Source organism: Natrix helvetica, assembly GCF_964273705.1.
Source record: "Natrix helvetica genome assembly, chromosome: 11".
Lineage (NCBI taxonomy): Eukaryota > Metazoa > Chordata > Lepidosauria > Squamata > Natricidae > Natrix > Natrix helvetica.
In genome coordinates this window covers 6002057-6019469 of record NC_138562.1, presented here as the reverse complement: position 1 = coordinate 6019469, position 17413 = coordinate 6002057, and the positions used below count along the sequence as shown (strand labels likewise).

The following is a 17413-nucleotide window of genomic DNA, read 5'->3' as shown; positions in this document are numbered from 1 at the left end:
TGGGGAGGGAATGGGGATTTTGCAGTATCCTTCCCCTGGAGTGGGGAGGAAATGGGGATTTTGCAGTATCCTTCCCCTGGAGTGGGGAGGGAATGTGGATTTTGCAGTATCCTTCCCTTGGAGTGGGGAGGGAATGTGGATTTTGCAGTATCCTTCCCCTGGAGTGGGGTAGGAATGGGGATTTTGCAGTATCCTTCCCCTGGAGTGGGGAGGGAATGGGGATTTTGCAGTATCCTTCCACTGGAGAGGGGAGAGAATGGAGATTTTGCAGTATCCTTCCCCTGGAGTGGGGAGGGTATGGGGATTTTGCAGTATCCTTCCCCTGCCACGCCCACCAAGCCACGGCCACAGAACCGGGAATAAAAAAAATGAATTTCACCCCTGGACTAGAGGTGACACGAGAGCAGTCTTCCACTATTTGAGGGACTGTCATAAAAAAGAGGTGGGTAACGTATTCTCCAAAGCATCTAAAGGCAGAACAAAATGGAAATGTATCAAAGAGAGATCCTGCCTAGAATTAAGGAGAAATTTCCTGGCAGTGAAAACAATTAACCAGTGGAAGGGCTCCCCACTGGAGTGGGGAGGGAATGAGATTTTGCTGTATCCTTCCCCTGCAACGCCCACAGAACTGGTGGTAAAAAATTTTGAATTTCACTACTGAAAGGAGCAGAAAGAGGAGAGAGGAGAAAGAGAGAGGAAGGGGAAGTAGAGAAGAGAGGGATGGTAGAGGGAAGGAAGGAAGTAGGGAGGAGGGAGAAGGAGAGGAGATAGGTGGTGAAATAAGGTATAATATGGTGTATTGAAAGCCGAAGAGCAAATGACAGCTGTTTTGGGTTGAGAGAACGATATAATAATGGACAATACAAAAAAAATATGTTCAGATGTAGTGGTATACTTGTGGTTATATGTATAAAATTAAAATAAAATAACTTTTTTTTAAAAAAAGTACCAGTTGTTAAGTGAATCTGGCTTCTCCATTGACTTTGTCAGAAAGTCCCAAAAAGTGATCACATGACTCCCAAGGCACTGTGACCGTCATAAGTATCAGCCAGTCGCCAAAGTTTGATCCCGTTGACCATGGAGATGCTGCAATGGTCGTAAGTGTGAACAATGGACATAAGTCACTTTTTCCAGGGCCGTTGTAACTTCAAGCAGTCATTGAATGAAAGGTTGTGATACAAGGACTCTCTGGAGCAAAGATGCACATGCAATTTCTGGAAATGTGAATAAGATCATGAGACGGTTAATTCCATTCTTTTGTTTAGTTCACACATTCCCTTGGAATCTCGGGTGGTCAAGTTAGGCAAACCCAGTCTGTTGTGAGAATAATCTGGAAAAGGGAAATGAGCACATCATGTTGGGTTCTTTTCGGAGCAAAACAGGAAAATGAGGACAAACACACCGGGCAAAAGGCCATGGGTACTCTCCTGAGTCAGTTTCTCATATAGGGATTCCTCCTTTAAATACAACACTCTGGCTCACCCATAATATCCCAATTTTGCTAGGGTTTGGATATAAAGACATATTCATCACAAAATCATATGTCGTTTCCCCCCAAATGACTCAGTTATACAAAGAAAGGACTACTGTTGTTGAATTCACCGTTGTTTTATTCCCATGATTCCAGAAAACAAACTTTGGGGTGGGGCAGATGTTTTGAGCTTACATTTTCTGGATTGATGCAGAGGTCACCCCCGGTGGTCACAGGACCGGCCATTTCATCTGAACTGACCCAACATAAAACATACAGTAGAATCGAAGTAGTTTTTCTATGTCCTTTCTTTTCTCCCCATTATTCTCACAACACGCCTTCTTTGCAACATGTTACTGTTGGTTTTCTTCCTCCTCTGCTACCTCTTTTTCGCCTCCTATAAATGAACTGTTTATTCCAACTGTTCCTTTAATGAGTTGAGTCTTGCAAGTGCCTTCCTTTCCACATTCATAAGCCAATGGCTATCGTCCATTGCTGACTGACATGGAGAACCCCAGAAGTTGTTTTTTTTTTGGAGAATTCTATGCATTTTTATTTTATTTATATTTCATATTTCTAAAGCACCTGTCAGCCTCTGCTTTGCTGCTTGCTTTCGGCTGCCATTGAAACGGGGAGGGGGGATGACATGGTATTTGGGAAGATTTCAGCACAGGAGTGAATGAAGAAGGGAGTGGTTTTCTCACCATCTACTGTGCATGCTGCATTTAGTGGAATTGCCGCCAAGGCCAACTGTCCGGCATACCAACCTGATGATGTTTTTTGAAGATGCAACCCACATGACACCTGTGGGGTGTGCGGATTGGACTGGGGGATGGGGTTACCAGGGGGAGGGAGTTGGGTCACATACTGATATCTATGATTACGCGCGCTTTTGCCTCAGATCTTGCTTTGCCTAGCTGCTATCTACTCATAACCAGTAAAAGTACTTGCCAGCGTTCCAAATATCATGCAGAATTAAATCATTTTCCAAGGCAAAGTTATCCTTAAAGCTCCAATTTAATAAGACAGACATGTTGGCATTATGCTATGAAATTTCAACTCTATTTTACATCCTGTGGGTTCACCCAGTTGAAAGTTCATATCTTTCCCCACACCCCATAATTCATCACATGTTCCAACCATCATCTTTCACGCTGGCATCTACACCCCTCTGCTTCCGGTCAGGTGTCGAGGTGCGGAGACAAAAGATGACCTTGAGCTTCTATAAAAGAATGACAACATACATTCCACAATCCTACTCCTTTCTATTCCCCCCTCCCAACTACTACACTAATGAAACACATAGGAAATTATAAGAAAGTGTGGCAGGCCAAAGATTCTTAAAGGAACCTCTGCAGGCCTGACAGTACTCTTAATTCTGCAAAATGGAGTTGAGTGGTTTCTTTCTTGGTTACTGATGGAGGCTGCCCTGACAGCACCCATCTCCTTCAAATCCTTCCTTCTGCCTTGCTATTCTTTGCTTTCTTTTTCTGGGCCATCCTCAAATCTCCTTGTAGACCTTCACATTTCCAAGCTCATACTTTGCCAAGCGATGTCTGGATTTCTGTTTGTTTCTTTATTTACAGAAAAGCACTTGACATATATACAACTCTAAGGATGCAAGTGCTCATAATCTTGTGATTCTCACTTGAGTGATCAACAGGATGCTCCTTGGCAAAGAAATAAGACTCTTTCCCTGCTTCTTAAAAACACAAACACAAGAGACACATAGAAATGTGCAAAGGTCAATTTTTGAAGCAGATGGCCAGGAGAAAGAAGAAATAGAGGTGGGTGGATGTCTGTTTTAATTGCAGCCACTCTGAAATCTGATTTTCAAGGTTCGGAGAGGAATGCATTCTCAAATAAGTTAACACTTTGCACTAAGCCACGGTTTCACCATGCTTTCTGGAATAATTTCTCTTGAACTGCAGTGTCTCGCACCATTGATCAGCGTGGCTAAGGCTCATAAGATTTAAAGTTCACCAATAGACAGTTGATTGTTCTAATATTGGTGAACTATATTGATGACTGTCCAACTAGTGGACATTATCTGTCATGGACAATGCAACACATTTTGCAGATTTCTGAAGCACTGGAAATCTTGGGCTTTTTCCAAAAGGCAACTGGACTTTCCTGGTTTCCCCCCCCCCCCCCCTTGGAAATGTTTTGCTCCTGAAGCACTGAAGAAGCTTCTTGGATGAGAAGCGAAACGTTTTCAAAGGACAAAACCAAGAAAGTCCAGTTACTTTTTGGAGAAAAAAAACCCACTTTGGAGACAACCATTATCTGGATGGTTGAGAAGCTCCACAGACACTTAAAAGGGCCTTCTTAGTCCAGCAAGTTGTCTTAATCAATGGCCAACCAGATCCTTTTGGGCTGGTCACAAAGAGGGGATGTAGATCTCTGCCTCTCATAAAATTATGCCTGGTTCAAACGTAGAGACAACAGTGAGCCTTCAAAACGAAGAGAGCTTCGACAGAGCTGTCCTCTAGGACTTTAATCAATCTCCTTTCAAATCTACCTCAGTTAATAGCTTTTACCACATCTCCTGGGAATGAATTCCACCAGGTGATAACAATTTCCATTGGAGTTTCTATCACAGATAATATCAACAAGTCTCTGTGCTTTATTTACAACTACGCAATCAAGGAGGATTCTCAATGTTAGGAAAGAATTAGTTCTAGTTTCTCTCTTGGCTTTTTATCTAGTGGTTCAGTCCAGAAAGGAATCCAGGGCAGAGAAAGAGTTAAGGAAAAGCTTGTCAAAACTTTGCTATTGGTGCCACGAGCATCACTTTCTCTCTCTCTCTCCCCCCTCTCTTTCTCTCTCATGAAACATAGCTGCGTGCAGAGAGAGAAATCTGTTCAGGTCTGGCCACTGTCTAAAGAAAGAAGAGAAGAGAACCGGTGGGTAAAATCAGCTCTCAGTCAGCTGTCCGCAAGGCAGATGGATTTGTCGACGTTCCTTCGCCTCTGAAGGAGAATGTGCAATCCAGCTGGAGAAGTGAGACAGCTAAGGGAGAAGCAGTGCCAGTTTGTGCCTATCACACCGCGAAGCGTGAATGTTCAGAAGCAACCTTACTTCAGTTGTGCTCTCTCTGGAAAGTCAAATCTTCTGGGTCTGGTAGCCCAACAGCAAAGATCTCACCGATCTGGACAAGATCTCACCCTGGGACAACCTGTAAGAAGATGCCTCTTTAAAAGCCCCCAGGTAGAGTCCCTGTGGGGTCAAACCCGCTCAGGTTCCTTCCAGCAGCAAAAGGTAATCTTCTATGTCTACTTGAAAGACTTTCAGGGTATTAGGTTTGCATGCAAAAGAGAGGGAGCGAGGGACCCTGAAAGGAGAGAAATGAATACCCTCTCAAGAGATGGTTAAAAAAAAAATTAAAAGCATGCATTAAAATATCAGTTTCCTGAATTGGGGAGGAGGCAACGTTATAAGCCAGTTATACCAGATAATTGATTGCAGTGAAAAGTTTTTATCCAGGCAGCAGGAGGGGGGGAAGTGGGGGGGGGGGGCAAGCTGGCTTCGCCTTTAAAACCTCTTGAAATCTTATTGCATATTGATCTGTTTTTCCTGAAGTTCTTCTGAGAAAATCAGAGAGTCCATGGCGAAGCCTGTTTTAATTTTTAGGTAAAGGTAAAGGTTCCCCTCGCACATATGTGCTAGTCGTTCCTGACTCTAGGGGGCGGTGCCCGTCTCTGTTTCAAAGCCGAAGAGCCAGCGCTGCCCCGAGATAATCTCTGTGATCATGTGGCCGGCATGACTAAACGCCAAAGGCGCATGGAACGCTGTTACTTTCCCACTACAGGTAGTCCCCATTTTTCTACTTGCATTTTTTAGATGCTTTCGAACTGCTAGGTTGACAGAAGCTGGGACAAGTAACGGGAGCTCACTCTGTTATGCGGCGCTAGGGATTCGAACCGCCGATCTTTCTGATCGACAAGGTCAGCGTCTTAACCATTGAGCCACCCTGTTTAATTTTAGCCCTACACTATTGCTTGCTCACTCTTGCACTTTTAGTCTCATTTTTGAATTTTTACACAAACCTCTCTGTCTCACTCTCTCTCTACACACGGGTAATTTGCTTAGAAAAGTTAACGTTCACTCTCTTTGGGGAGACTAAGAAGTTTGCTCATCCCGAACTTTGAATTAAGAGAATTTAATGAAGTTTCTCTACCGGAAGGAATGCTTGTCACTCAACGTCTGAAGCTCTGCTTCGTGGAAAAAAGCTTCTGTAGAAAATTGGATCAGGAAATAAAGACCTCTTTAAATTCTGCAAATTTTCTTTTGATTTAAAAAAAAAAAGTCATTTGGGGTTTCAGATTCAGGCATTTAATAATAAATAAATAATAAATTTAAATTTATTAGCCGCTCCCTTTCCAGACAGGACTCGGGGCGGCGTACAATGGAGTATAAAACATAAAACATGTATACAAACACATAAACCTACATATATACAGGACATAACATGCACGGAGGAGGTAACATTTAATACTTTGCTGACCTGAAATCTGAACAGCAGTCCAGTTTGCTCCAATGCACTTTATTAAGACACCGGGAATTGAAGAGCTTTGGTTAACTATTGGTAATCTTGATTCCCCCCCCCCCCCTCTCTTCTTTTTATCCTCACAACAATCTTCTGTGGTGGCATGGTAGCTTAAGAAAAGTACAGCAGTGAGCATATCCTGGAATGCCAGGGGTCGTTTTCGGAGGCTAAACCATACACGGGATAGGACAATAATATGGACAAGATCAGCAAATGATAAACGAGCATCAGAATACAGAGGTCATGGGCATTTATTTTGGGGTATGTCTAGCCTAGTGAAAAGAAGGACTATGAAGTGACATGACAGCGGCGTTCCAGTATTTGAGGGGCTGCCCCAAAGAAGGGGGGGGGGGTTCAACTTATTTTCCAAAGCACCAGAGGGCAGAACAAGAGACGATGGATGGAAACTAATCAAGGAGAGAAGGTGGAGCTAAGGAGAAAATTCTTTAGTTAGAATAATTAATCAGTGGAACAGGGAAACTTCAGAAGTTGTGGGGGCTTTATCCCTGGAGGTTTTTAAGAAGAGACAACCACTTGTCTGAAATGGTACAGACCAGTGATGGCTATCCTTTTACTCCTTGCGTGCCAAAATCATGCGTGCACATGTGCCCACGCCCATAATGCAATGCCCTCCTGCCCCCTGCACGTGTGCATGCCCCCCCCGCGCGACCCCCGTGCATGTGCCCCCTGTGCCCCATTTTGGGCTTATCAGGCCTCCATGAAACTTCCTGGGACCAAAAACAGGCCACGCTCACCCTCAACATGTGACCCTTCACGCATGCGCACGCATCTCCCGCATGTGCAGCAGACCCAAAAATGAGCTGGCTGGTGGGAGGCGCGCATGCATGCGCATTGGAGCTGAACTGGGCAACAGCTGCCATGCTGGCAGAGGGCTCTGCGTGCCACCTGTGCCAAAGGTTCGCCATCACAGGTATTGACTCTCCTGCTCGTGCAGAGATTTGGACTAGAGGACCTCCAAGTTCCCTTCCAACTCTGTTATTCTATGTTATGTTATTCTATGTCTTATTAAAGAAGCATCAGCCATATGCTTATTCTCAATATATTTAGCCTTGTTTCTTCCTTTAAATTAAAAGTGATGATTTGACCGCAAATTTTAGAGGAAGTAGATTCTTAAATGTTATTTTCTCCCCTTCATCATTATTTCCATCCTAATCTCGTGAAACATAGAAGTGTCCAATAAACATTTATTAGAATAGAATAACAGAGTTGGATGGGACATGGAAGGTCTTCTAGTCCAACCCCCTGCCTAGGCAGGAACCCTACACCACTTCAGACAAATTGATATCCAACATCTTCTTAAAAGCTTAAAAGTGTTGGGGCTTTCACAACTTCTGGAGGCAACTTCTGTTCCACTGATTAATTGTTCTAACTGTCAGGAAATTTCTCCTTAGTTCTAAGTTGCTTCTCTCCTTGATTAGTTTCCATCCATTGCTTCTTGTTCTACCCTCAGGTGCCTTGGAGAATAGCTTGACTCCCTCTTCTTTGTGGCAACCCCTGAGATATTTGAACACTGCTGTCATGTCTCCCCTAGTCCTTCTTTCTATTAAACTAGACATACCCAATTCCAGCAACCGTTCCTCATATGTTTTAGCCTCCAGTCCCCTAATTATCTTTGGGCTGGGGCTTTTGGATTATAATCATTGCTCCACTTGAACTCCAGGTGAGCCATCTTCCTATCAGGCCATCTAATTTTCAAAAGTAATATTTGCAATAAAACAAGCTGTAGCAAGAATGTCCTTTAAGGATGAGACATGAGCCTCTTTTTCGGGACATTCAAACTGCCCATATTGCACTTATAAAATCAGGCAGGACAACAAGCGTAGCTTTTACATGGCTGACTGGCGCCTCATGACTTTTAGTGGCTTTGGGCTGGGGAAGAAGGGGTATTAAATATGATGTCCTGCAAATAGCAATAGCAATAAGACAGCTTCATAGTGCTTTACAGCCCCCTCTGAGAAGCTTACAGAGTCAGCTTATGCCCCCCCCCCAACAATCTGGGTCCTCATTTTACAGACCTCAAAAGGATGGAAGGCTGAGTCAACCTTGAGCCGGTCAGGATCGAACTGCTGGCAGTCGGCAGAATTAGCCTGCAATACTGCATTCTAACCATTGCGCTACACAGGTCTTCCAAATACTGACTAAGCTGGAAGGTTTTGGGTTTTGAGCAAAATGAGGCAGAAATGGGATGAAATGAACTTAACCTTGGAAAAGGTGAAAACAAAAAGAAAATTAACATGCATCTATGGGTGTCCCTGACTTACAACTACAATTGAGACCAGAACTTCATTTGTTAAGCAAGGTGGTTGTTAAGTGAGTTTTGTCCAATCTCACAACGTTGTTGTTTTTTTGCGAGGCCAAGGCCATCTGGTAGTGATGTGCTGCCTCCAGAGCCTCTGGAGTCTGACATCAGCGAGGCAGAAGAACAGTGTGAGCCTGTTCCCAGTGGGCACATGCGCAGAGCTGCCAGAAGGCAAGAGCAGTTAAGACAAAAGGGGTGACTCAGGAGTAAGGCTTGGAGATGATTGGCCCCTCCCATAAGACATAAAAGAGGAGCAAACGGAGGTGAGCCTTTGCAGGAAGCAATTAGTTTGTTCTGGTTGGTTCAACTCTGAGAAGCTCCCTTTGACTATGCTCTGTGTGGCCTTGCAAAACTCAATGGCAATTAGGTCTCTGGCAGTGTTTCAAGGGAGATAAAGGTGGGTGCTTATCAGGATTACCATGCAAGACTGTGGTAGACATCTGCCGGACTCTTCACAGACTGTTTGTGAATCATTACGGGATGTGAATGACCATAATTCACAGCCATTTAAATGAAAGACTGTTTTGGGGACTAATTGTGTGGTCTATGCTTTATCAGGAAGCCTAGCTCAGAACACAACTAGAGCAACAAAATTTTATTAAGTAGCCAAGTGGAATTCTCAGCAATTGTGAAGCAGTCCATTAGAAATGGGAAAACGGAGAACCACTGCAGAAGACATTAATTGAAATGTCCCTTAATTAACTCATGTCGCTCAGTTTAGAAATAAAATGCAGTACAAAGGTTTGAAATTAGATGTTGAAAAAAGCACCACTGTGGTTGCTCACTCTGAAGTTAACTGATGCTTACTTTTCCGATGAAGACCCAAAGATTCTCACCCAAACCAACTCAATACGGGTATTGACTAAGCCTCCTGTGGATATATCATTAGTTGTGCAATGCTGTGGACTGAAAAGCCCTTGCAAATCTCAGGTGCGTGTTTTCCTTTCAAGGAGAAATGATTGATGATGATGATGATGATGATCTGAGTCTTCTATTTCACAGAGCAAGCAAAGCCTTGGGAGAAGATGGACTGTCCATGAAAACAGCTTTCCTGTGCAACGTAAAGATTTTTAGCGTCTCCGAGAATTTACTGCCAACTCGAATGCATGAATCCAACAAGGACCCCTTTCTTGGACTGTGTAGAAAAAGGAGCAACGTGTTTATGAGTGGACGGAGGAGGAGGGACAAGGCCTGAGTAAGCAATGACTGAACTTGTCTTCAGACACCATGGAAACCTTACTGGCCGTTCTCACCCACACCCAACATTAGCTACAGAAGCAGCAATCGCAGATAAGTACTCTAACCTCTATCTGTACGTGGGCCTGTTCCTAACCCTGCTAGCCATCTTGCTCATTCTTCTGTTCACGATGCTTCTCCGCTTAAAGCACGTTATATCTCCCATCACCACATCCCCAGAGAGAACGGAGAACACCCAGGAGTTCACAGATGTGGAAATGCATACCAGGATTCCCAGCCCTTAAAAAAAATGGGACACAATGGGCTGCCGAGAAACACGTGAAGACGCACCTTCTGGTTCACTGGATGAAATGTGGGAACATTGTCCACTGTTGGCCCAGCTGAAAACGGTCCAGGCCAGGGATCAGTAACCTGAGGCTCTGGAGCCACATGTGGCTCTTTCACCCCTCTGATGCGGCTCCCTGTCGCCAGTAGGCTCCACGATTGATAGAGATAGGGATTTTCGTTAGGAACAGGTAGAAGAAAAAGGACACCGTGCTAGGAGGAGACTCTGTGGTGGGGGAATCAGACTTCCGGTTGGCAGAGGAAAAAGGACGCTGCGCTAGAGGTGACTATCGTGGGGGAACTGGACTTCCAATTGAAAGGGGGGCTTTCGGTTAGGACATTTGTCGCTCTTTGAGTGTTTAAGGTTGCTGCTCCCTGGTCTAGCCAAATAAGGCTTCAGGGCAGCTGAAGGCTGCACTGGACAGGAACAGGATCCTGGGGAACAATTATGGAGGCATACAATACACAGGTTTGTAGATGGAGGACCACGGATAGCAACCGAAGAATACATTCCTTGATCCAGTTCTGGCCCAAAGCACTTTATATATTTTAATAGTCTGGTTTAGATTTATTTTAGCAGCTCTGTCTCTTCGAGGCTTGTCTCACATTTCCAAAAGATCATCACCCATCATCATCAGTGGAGAGAGAGGGCCTACAGTTTTGCATTTGGAACTGCCCTGTTAGAAGGGTAATGATCTTGTTGAATGAAACTGCTTTTCAGAATCTTCTGGAGGCCTAAAGGTAAAGGTTCCCCTCGCACATAGGTGCTAGTCCTTCCCGACTCTAGGGGGCGGTGCTCATCTCCGTTTCAAAGCCGAAGAGCCAGCGCTGTCCGAAGATGTCTCTGTGGTCATGTGGCCAGCATGACTAAACGGCAAAGGCTCACAGAACGCTGTTCCCTTCCCACCAAAGGTGGTTCCTATTTTTCTACTTGCATTTTTACATGCTTTCGAACTGCTAGGTTGGCAGAAGCTGGGACAAGTAACAGGGGCTCACTCTGTTACACAGTGCTAGGGATTCGAACCGCTGAACTGCCGACCTTTCTGATCGACAAACTCAGCATCTTAGCCACTGAGTCCCTTCTGGAGGCCTAGGTCGATGTAAAGGTGTCCTCCAGGCTCCCAATGCAGCAGGACTGCTTTGGGATTGATGGAAGGTAGTCACAGGATGCGGAGAATCTAACGTAAAAAGTGATGGAATATTAAATTTCTACCAAGTTTTGCTTATCCTTAGGAGTTGCACGGGCACCTGTTGTGATGTTTCATGCAACCAGCTGTCATACATGCAAATATATGCAAACCGGTAAGATAGATATACATAATGCTAAAAAACAACCCAATACTCACCATTTTCACTGATGTTTTCAAAGTCTGATGCACTTTATACTGGATATGTTTTTTTGGTGAATTTCTAGATAAGCACTTATTAAAAGATTATAATTTCTGGATGATGGAATTCCTGCTTAAGCTTGTCTCGGATGTGTCTTTTAGTACATGATACGAGCGCTAATGGCAATTGATGCATGGCGGGTTCTTTGGAGAGCGAGCGCCACAAACAAGGAAAGCAAATTCCGACTGCTTTTGCCCTACAGGATTAACCAATTTGGGTTGCAAAATAAAGACCTGCTTTCCAGCCAAAGGATCCTGGTCCAAACATGTGATTACCATACCCAAATAGTTTCTGCTGGCACGTCAAAATGCAGGAGCCAAGTCCATTTTGGAAAGTGTGGCTTCCTCTGGTTTAATAAACAGATTCTGCAAGATTGATGTACAAGCATATTGGCCAGAGGGGGTATTCAGCAGGCTCTGACCAGTTCTGGGGAACCGGTAGCGGAAATTTTGAGTAGTTTGGAGAACCTGTAAATACCACCTCTGGCTGGCCCCACCCCCAATCTATTCTCTGCCTCCCAAGTCCCAGCTGATCGGGAGGGAATGGGGATTTTGCAGTATCCTTCCCCTGGAGTGGGGAGGGAATGGGGATTTTGCAGTATCCTTCCCCTGGAGTGGGGAGGGAATGGGGATTTTGCAGTATCCTTCCCCTGGAGTGGGGAGGGAATGGGGATTTTGCAGTATCCTTCCCCTGGAGTGGGGAGGGAATGGGGATTTTACAGTTATCCTTCCCTTGGAATGGGGAGGGAATGGGGATTTTGCAGTATCCTTCCCCTGGAGTGGGGAGGGAATGGAGATTTTGCAGGATCCTTCCCCTGAAGTGGGGAGGGAATGGGGATTTTGCAGTATCCTTCCCCTGGAGTGGGGAGGGAATGGGGATTTTGCAGTATCCTTCCCCTGGAGTGGGGAGGGAATGGGGATTTTACAGTTATCCTTCCCTTGGAATGGGGAGGGAATGGGGATTTTGCAGTATCCTTCCCCTGGAGTGGGGAGGGAATGGAGATTTTGCAGGATCCTTCCCCTGAAGTGGGGAGGGAATGGGGATTTTGCAGTATCCTTCCCCTGGAGTGGGGAGGGAATGGAGATTTTGCAGTAACCTTCCCCTGGAGTGGGGAGGGAATGGGGATTTTGCAGTAACCTTCCCCTGGAGTGGGGAGTGAATGGGGATTTTACAGTTATCCTTCCCGTGGAGTGGTGAGGGAATGGGGATTTTGCAGTATTCTTCCCCTGGAGTGGGGAGGGAATGGGGATTTTGCAGTATCCTTCCCCTGGAGTGGGGAGGGAATGGGGATTTTGCAGTATCCTTCCCCTGTAGTTGGGAGGAAATGGGGATTTTACAGTAACCTTCCCCTGGAGTGGGGAGTGAATGGGGATTTTGCAGTATCCTTCCCCTGGAGTGGGGAGAGAATGGAGATTTTACAGTATTCTTCCCCTGAAGTGGGGAGAGAATGGAGATTTTACAGTATCCTTCCCCTGGAGTGGGGAGTGAATGGGGATTTTGCAGTATCCTTCCCCTGGAGTGGGAAGGGAATGGAGATTTTGCAGTAACCTTCCCCTGGAGTGGGGAGGGAATGGGGATTTTGCAGTAACCTTCCCCTGGAGTGGGGAGTGAATGGGGATTTTGCAGTATCCTTCCCCTGGAGTGGGAAGGGAATGGAGATTTTGCAGTAACCTTCCCCTGGAGTGGGGAGGGAATGGAGATTTTACAGTATCTTTCCCCTGCCACGCCCACCAAGCCATGCCATGCCCACGAAACCATCCCCACCAAACCGGTAGTAAAAACTTTTAAATCCCACCACTGACCTGGATGAATGGTGGTATCAGGATTGTATCAGATTTTAGTAAACACTGATTTCCCAACTGGAGAAACTCCAGCTGGTCCCTATTAAAAAAACAAAAATGTATAATTGTACAGATTCTCCCCCAGGAAATCAAAAATGAAAAGAAAGAAGTAATAAATACAGATAATAAAAACAGATCATAAAGTTAAACCAAGCAAAGTTAACAAAGTTAAGTCAAACTGATCATTAAATCTAGAACTGAAAGAAACGTATTGATCCCTTTTCTCATTTTTAGAGTATAGAAACTTTAAAAAAACAGAGAATAAACCCATATCCTGGATCCAATCCTCAAAATGAGTGAGGCTTCTTTATGGTTATGTAAAATTGGCCTTGCCTGAGGCTCATAGAGCCAAAGGTTTTCACGAGATAACAAATTCCATATTGCAGGAATATATAAGGATAACATTTCTTCCTGAAACTGTATTTGGAGATATACCGTAGTGTAACCAAAATGAGGTTATAGCTGGACAAGATCAGATTATATGACCTTCAGAATTATTACAGCTCCCACATGACAAATTTAATGTCCATCATTTGCAACGATACAAAAAATGTTTACTGCTGCCTTCTCCTGGGAATTTTATTTCAACATTTGAGATTGAAGTACAGACATGGGATTTTCAGGTGGTATCCCATCCATGCCCTTGGTGCATCTTATACTCTGAAAAATACGGTAAGTCATAAGTCACTTTTTTCAGTGCCATCAAACAAGGACTAAACAAACTGTTGTAAGTCAAGGAGTTCCTGTACTTTCTCAGAAGGAGATCACTTCATACCCTGTTTCCCGGAAAATAAGATCTCCCTGGATAATAAGCCCAATGGGACTTTTGAGTGCATGCGCTAAAATAAGCCCTCCCCTGAAACTAAGCCCTCCTTGAAAATATTGCAACACAGCAGCAGCCATGAGGTGACCACGCTCGCTGCCTCCTGCACCTCAAAAGTAATAAGACCTCCCCGAAAATAAGGCCAAGCGCTTATTTCAGGGGTCAAAAGAAAATAAGACCCTGTCTTATTTTGGGGGAAACATGGAAGAAAGCACATTTGCTCACAGAATGAGCAAAACTCAGCTAGAGATAGCACTATAAGATTATAATGCACAAATAAATAGCCAGGTCCTGCTCGTGTGGGGCTTGCCTCTAGAGTTGTATTTGATACTTGTGTACACACAGCTTGGGAGGGGGAGATGTTGTTAGCTAACCTCTCCGTATATGAACTTGTCTCAGAAGATCTCCCTGGAAATAAGGCCAAGCGCTTATTTCGGGCGGTCAAAAGAAAATAAGACCCCGTCTTATTTTCGGAGGGGAACACGGTAGCAAATTGCACTAGGCATATAACTTATCAGGGATACAGGTCTGGTCTAGAAATAAACTGTCAAGGGAGCTCCTGCTATAGAACATTTATCTGCCAGTATCCCTATCTCTGTGGACTTTGAAATTCCCCAATCCAAGCCATGCTAAAACTAGTAACCACACGTGTCTCAGGTATTGTAACAATAACAAGAACATCTTTCTCCAATGTGTCAAAAACAGCGGTTTATTTTGTTATTCTGTATTTTTCTTCTTCTTTAATTCAGGGTGTCGCTTCTCCTGGGGGAGTATGGGCTAATTTGTCTAAGAGGGGTGGGGTGGAGGGGATGAAGATGTAATAATATAACTGTTCTTCATATGGGGTTGCAGCAATTGACTAATAGAATAACAGAAGAGTCGGAAGGGACCGTGGAGGTCTTCTAGTTCAACCCCCTGCTCAAGCAGGAATCCCTTTACCATTATTTTGGTAAGGAACCACGTGGTTCTAAGTTCCTTCAAGTTGAGAACCTGCAAAGGATTGTGAAAGTATAACGGGCAGGATATTTAATGTTCATGGAGGAAAAGCCACAATCCAGACAACTGTTAAATAAGAGAAACTGGAGTCTGGAGCAGAAGTGTAGTCCAATAAAGCATTTCACCTCCCCAGTTCTCATCAAGATGAAGGAGAAGGGAGCACAATCAGGCTTGTAAGACTCTGCTACTGTTAGTCCTTAACTTACAACTGTAATTGAACCTGTAATACACCTGTCAAGAAACCTTTACTTACCAACATTTTCCTTGATGTAAGTTCTTGCATTTATTTTATATCCCTGGTTTTCTACCGAGTCTCCAAAAATGTCCGTTCTTGAAATTCAAATTTTGAAATTGGTTGGTGAGTTTCACAGACAGCAACCTAGTGTTGTATGGATTTTTGACACAAGTGATGATGTATTCACTGCAATACATTCTCCAAACCCATTTTTCGCTGTCCCTCCCCAAGCCTGTAAAATCTATAAGTAGAAATTTACAGATATAACCCAAACTGCCTCTTCTATTAAGAATGCAATTTCTTCTTCCATGTGTTTTATGAACAGTCATGAATGATACAGTGGTGGTATTCCACAGGTTCTGACCAGTTCTGGAGAACCAGTAGCGGAAATTTTGAGTACCGTATTTTTTGGACTATAAGACGCACCGAAGTATAAGACTCACCATAATTTTGAAGAGGTAATTTTTTTTTAAAAAAAAAAAAGTTTTTCCGTTCTGCGGGCCTCCCAAACCCTCTGCACGCCTTGTTTTTTTGGGAAAAAAGGGGGGCATGCATAGGCTTTGGGAGGCTTGTAGAGTGCTCCTGGAAGCTGGGGGAGCCAAAAAGAAGCAAAAAATACCAATTTTTCGCAAAAAAAAAGGGCTTGCAGAGCTTTGGGAGGCTTGTAGAGTGCTTCTGCAGGGTGGGGGGCAAAAATGAGCAAATAAGGCCCATTTTTCGCAAAACGGACCATTTTTTTTTGCAAAAAAAGAGGGGACATGCAGAGCTTTGGGAGGCTTGTAGAGTGCTCCTGGGGACTGGGGGGGGGGCAAAAACGAGCAAAAATGGCACATTTTTTGCCTGATTTTGCCTTCCCTAGCTCCCAGGAGAACTCTACAAGCCTCCCAAACCCTCTGCATGTCCATTTTTGCAAAGGGGATGGGGTTTTGGTAGGCCAAAATTGCTGTATTCAGTGTATAAGACACACCCGGATTTTTACCCTCTTTTTTGGGGGGGAAAAAGGTGCGTCTTATACTCCGAAAAATACGGTAGTTCAGAGGACCAGTAAATACCACCTCTGACTGGCCCTGCCTATTGGCTATCTTCTACAGCCTCCTACCTGTCAATAACTACTTCAGTTTCAACCCCAACAATACACAAGTACACAATGGATACAAACTCAAGGTAAACTGCTCCAAACCCAATTGCAGAAAATACGACGTCAGCAACAGTGGTCAATGCCTGGAATGCACTACCTGACTCTGTAGTTTCTTCCCCCAAACCCCCAAAACTTTAACCTTAGACTGTCTACTGTTGACCTCACCCCATTCCTAAGAGGTCTGTAAGGGGCGTGCATAAGCGCACCAATGTGCCTACCATCCCTGTCCTACTGTCTCCATTTATTTGTATCCATTTCATGTATTCATAATCTTGTATGTACTTATATCTGTTATCTTATACATGTTTGACAAAATAAATAAAAATTTAAAAACCCTGAATTCAAAGTTCTGACAGCTGGGAGCCCTCACCCCACAGCTATACCAATTGACACTGATTATGTCCTGGCAAGTTTGTTTCATCTCACATTTTCACTAAATACAAAATTAATGAAATGAAGCAGGAAAATCCCAACAACCTTGAGCTCATTGAGGGACGGAAAGCCATAAGGTAGGTCAAATCATGCAATAGCACTTAGACTTATATACTGCTTCATAGTGCTTTTACAGCACTCTCTAAGCGCTTTGCAGAGTCAGCCTATTGCCCACCAACAATCTGGGTCCTCATTTTGCCCACCTCGGAAGGATGGAAGGCTCAGTCAACCTTGAGCTGTCCAGGATCGAAGTGCTGGCAGTCAGCAGAATTAGTCTGCAATACTGCATTCTAACCACTGGGCCACAATGGCTCATTGTAGGTAGGTAGGTAGATAGGTAGATAGATAGATAGGAAGGAAGGAAGGGAGGAAGGGAGGGTGGGAGGGAGGGAGGAAGGAATAGCAATAGCCCTTAGACTTATATACCGCTTCACAGTGCTTTCCACCACTCTCTGAGCTGTTTACAGAGTCAGCCTCTTGCCCCCAACAATCTGGGTCCTCATTTGACCCACCTTGGAAGGACAGAAGGCTGAGTCAACCTTGAGCCCGGTGAGAGTCGAACTGCCCAACTGCAGCTAGCAGTCAACTGAAGTAGCCTGCAGTACTGCACTCTAACCACTGCGCCACCTCGTGATCATGTGAGCTGATCTTGCATGCGGGTGAATGATAGGGGGGCTTGGCGGGGGCAGAGGGACTTT

The 17413-nt window shown here is 44.5% G+C and overlaps 1 protein-coding gene across 1 annotated transcript; it reads left to right on the top strand.

Annotated features, from left to right (window-relative positions):
• The first annotated feature begins 3218 nt into the window (after positions 1-3218).
• SERTM2 (serine rich and transmembrane domain containing 2) lies at positions 3219-11408 on the top strand. The gene is made up of 3 exons (XM_081964041.1): positions 3219-3258; positions 4312-4732; positions 9343-11408. Exon 3 carries the CDS (start codon positions 9543-9545, stop codon positions 9819-9821), a length of 279 nt encoding a protein of 92 aa, XP_081820167.1. The 5' UTR covers positions 3219-3258; positions 4312-4732; positions 9343-9542; the 3' UTR covers positions 9822-11408.
• The last annotated feature ends 6005 nt before the right edge of the window (positions 11409-17413 follow it).

Bases quoted from the DNA above. Each gene is read 5' to 3' on its own strand.
- SERTM2 (XM_081964041.1), top strand. From the start codon at position 9,543: ATGACTGAACTTGTCTTCAGACACCATGGAAACCTTACTGGCCGTTCT.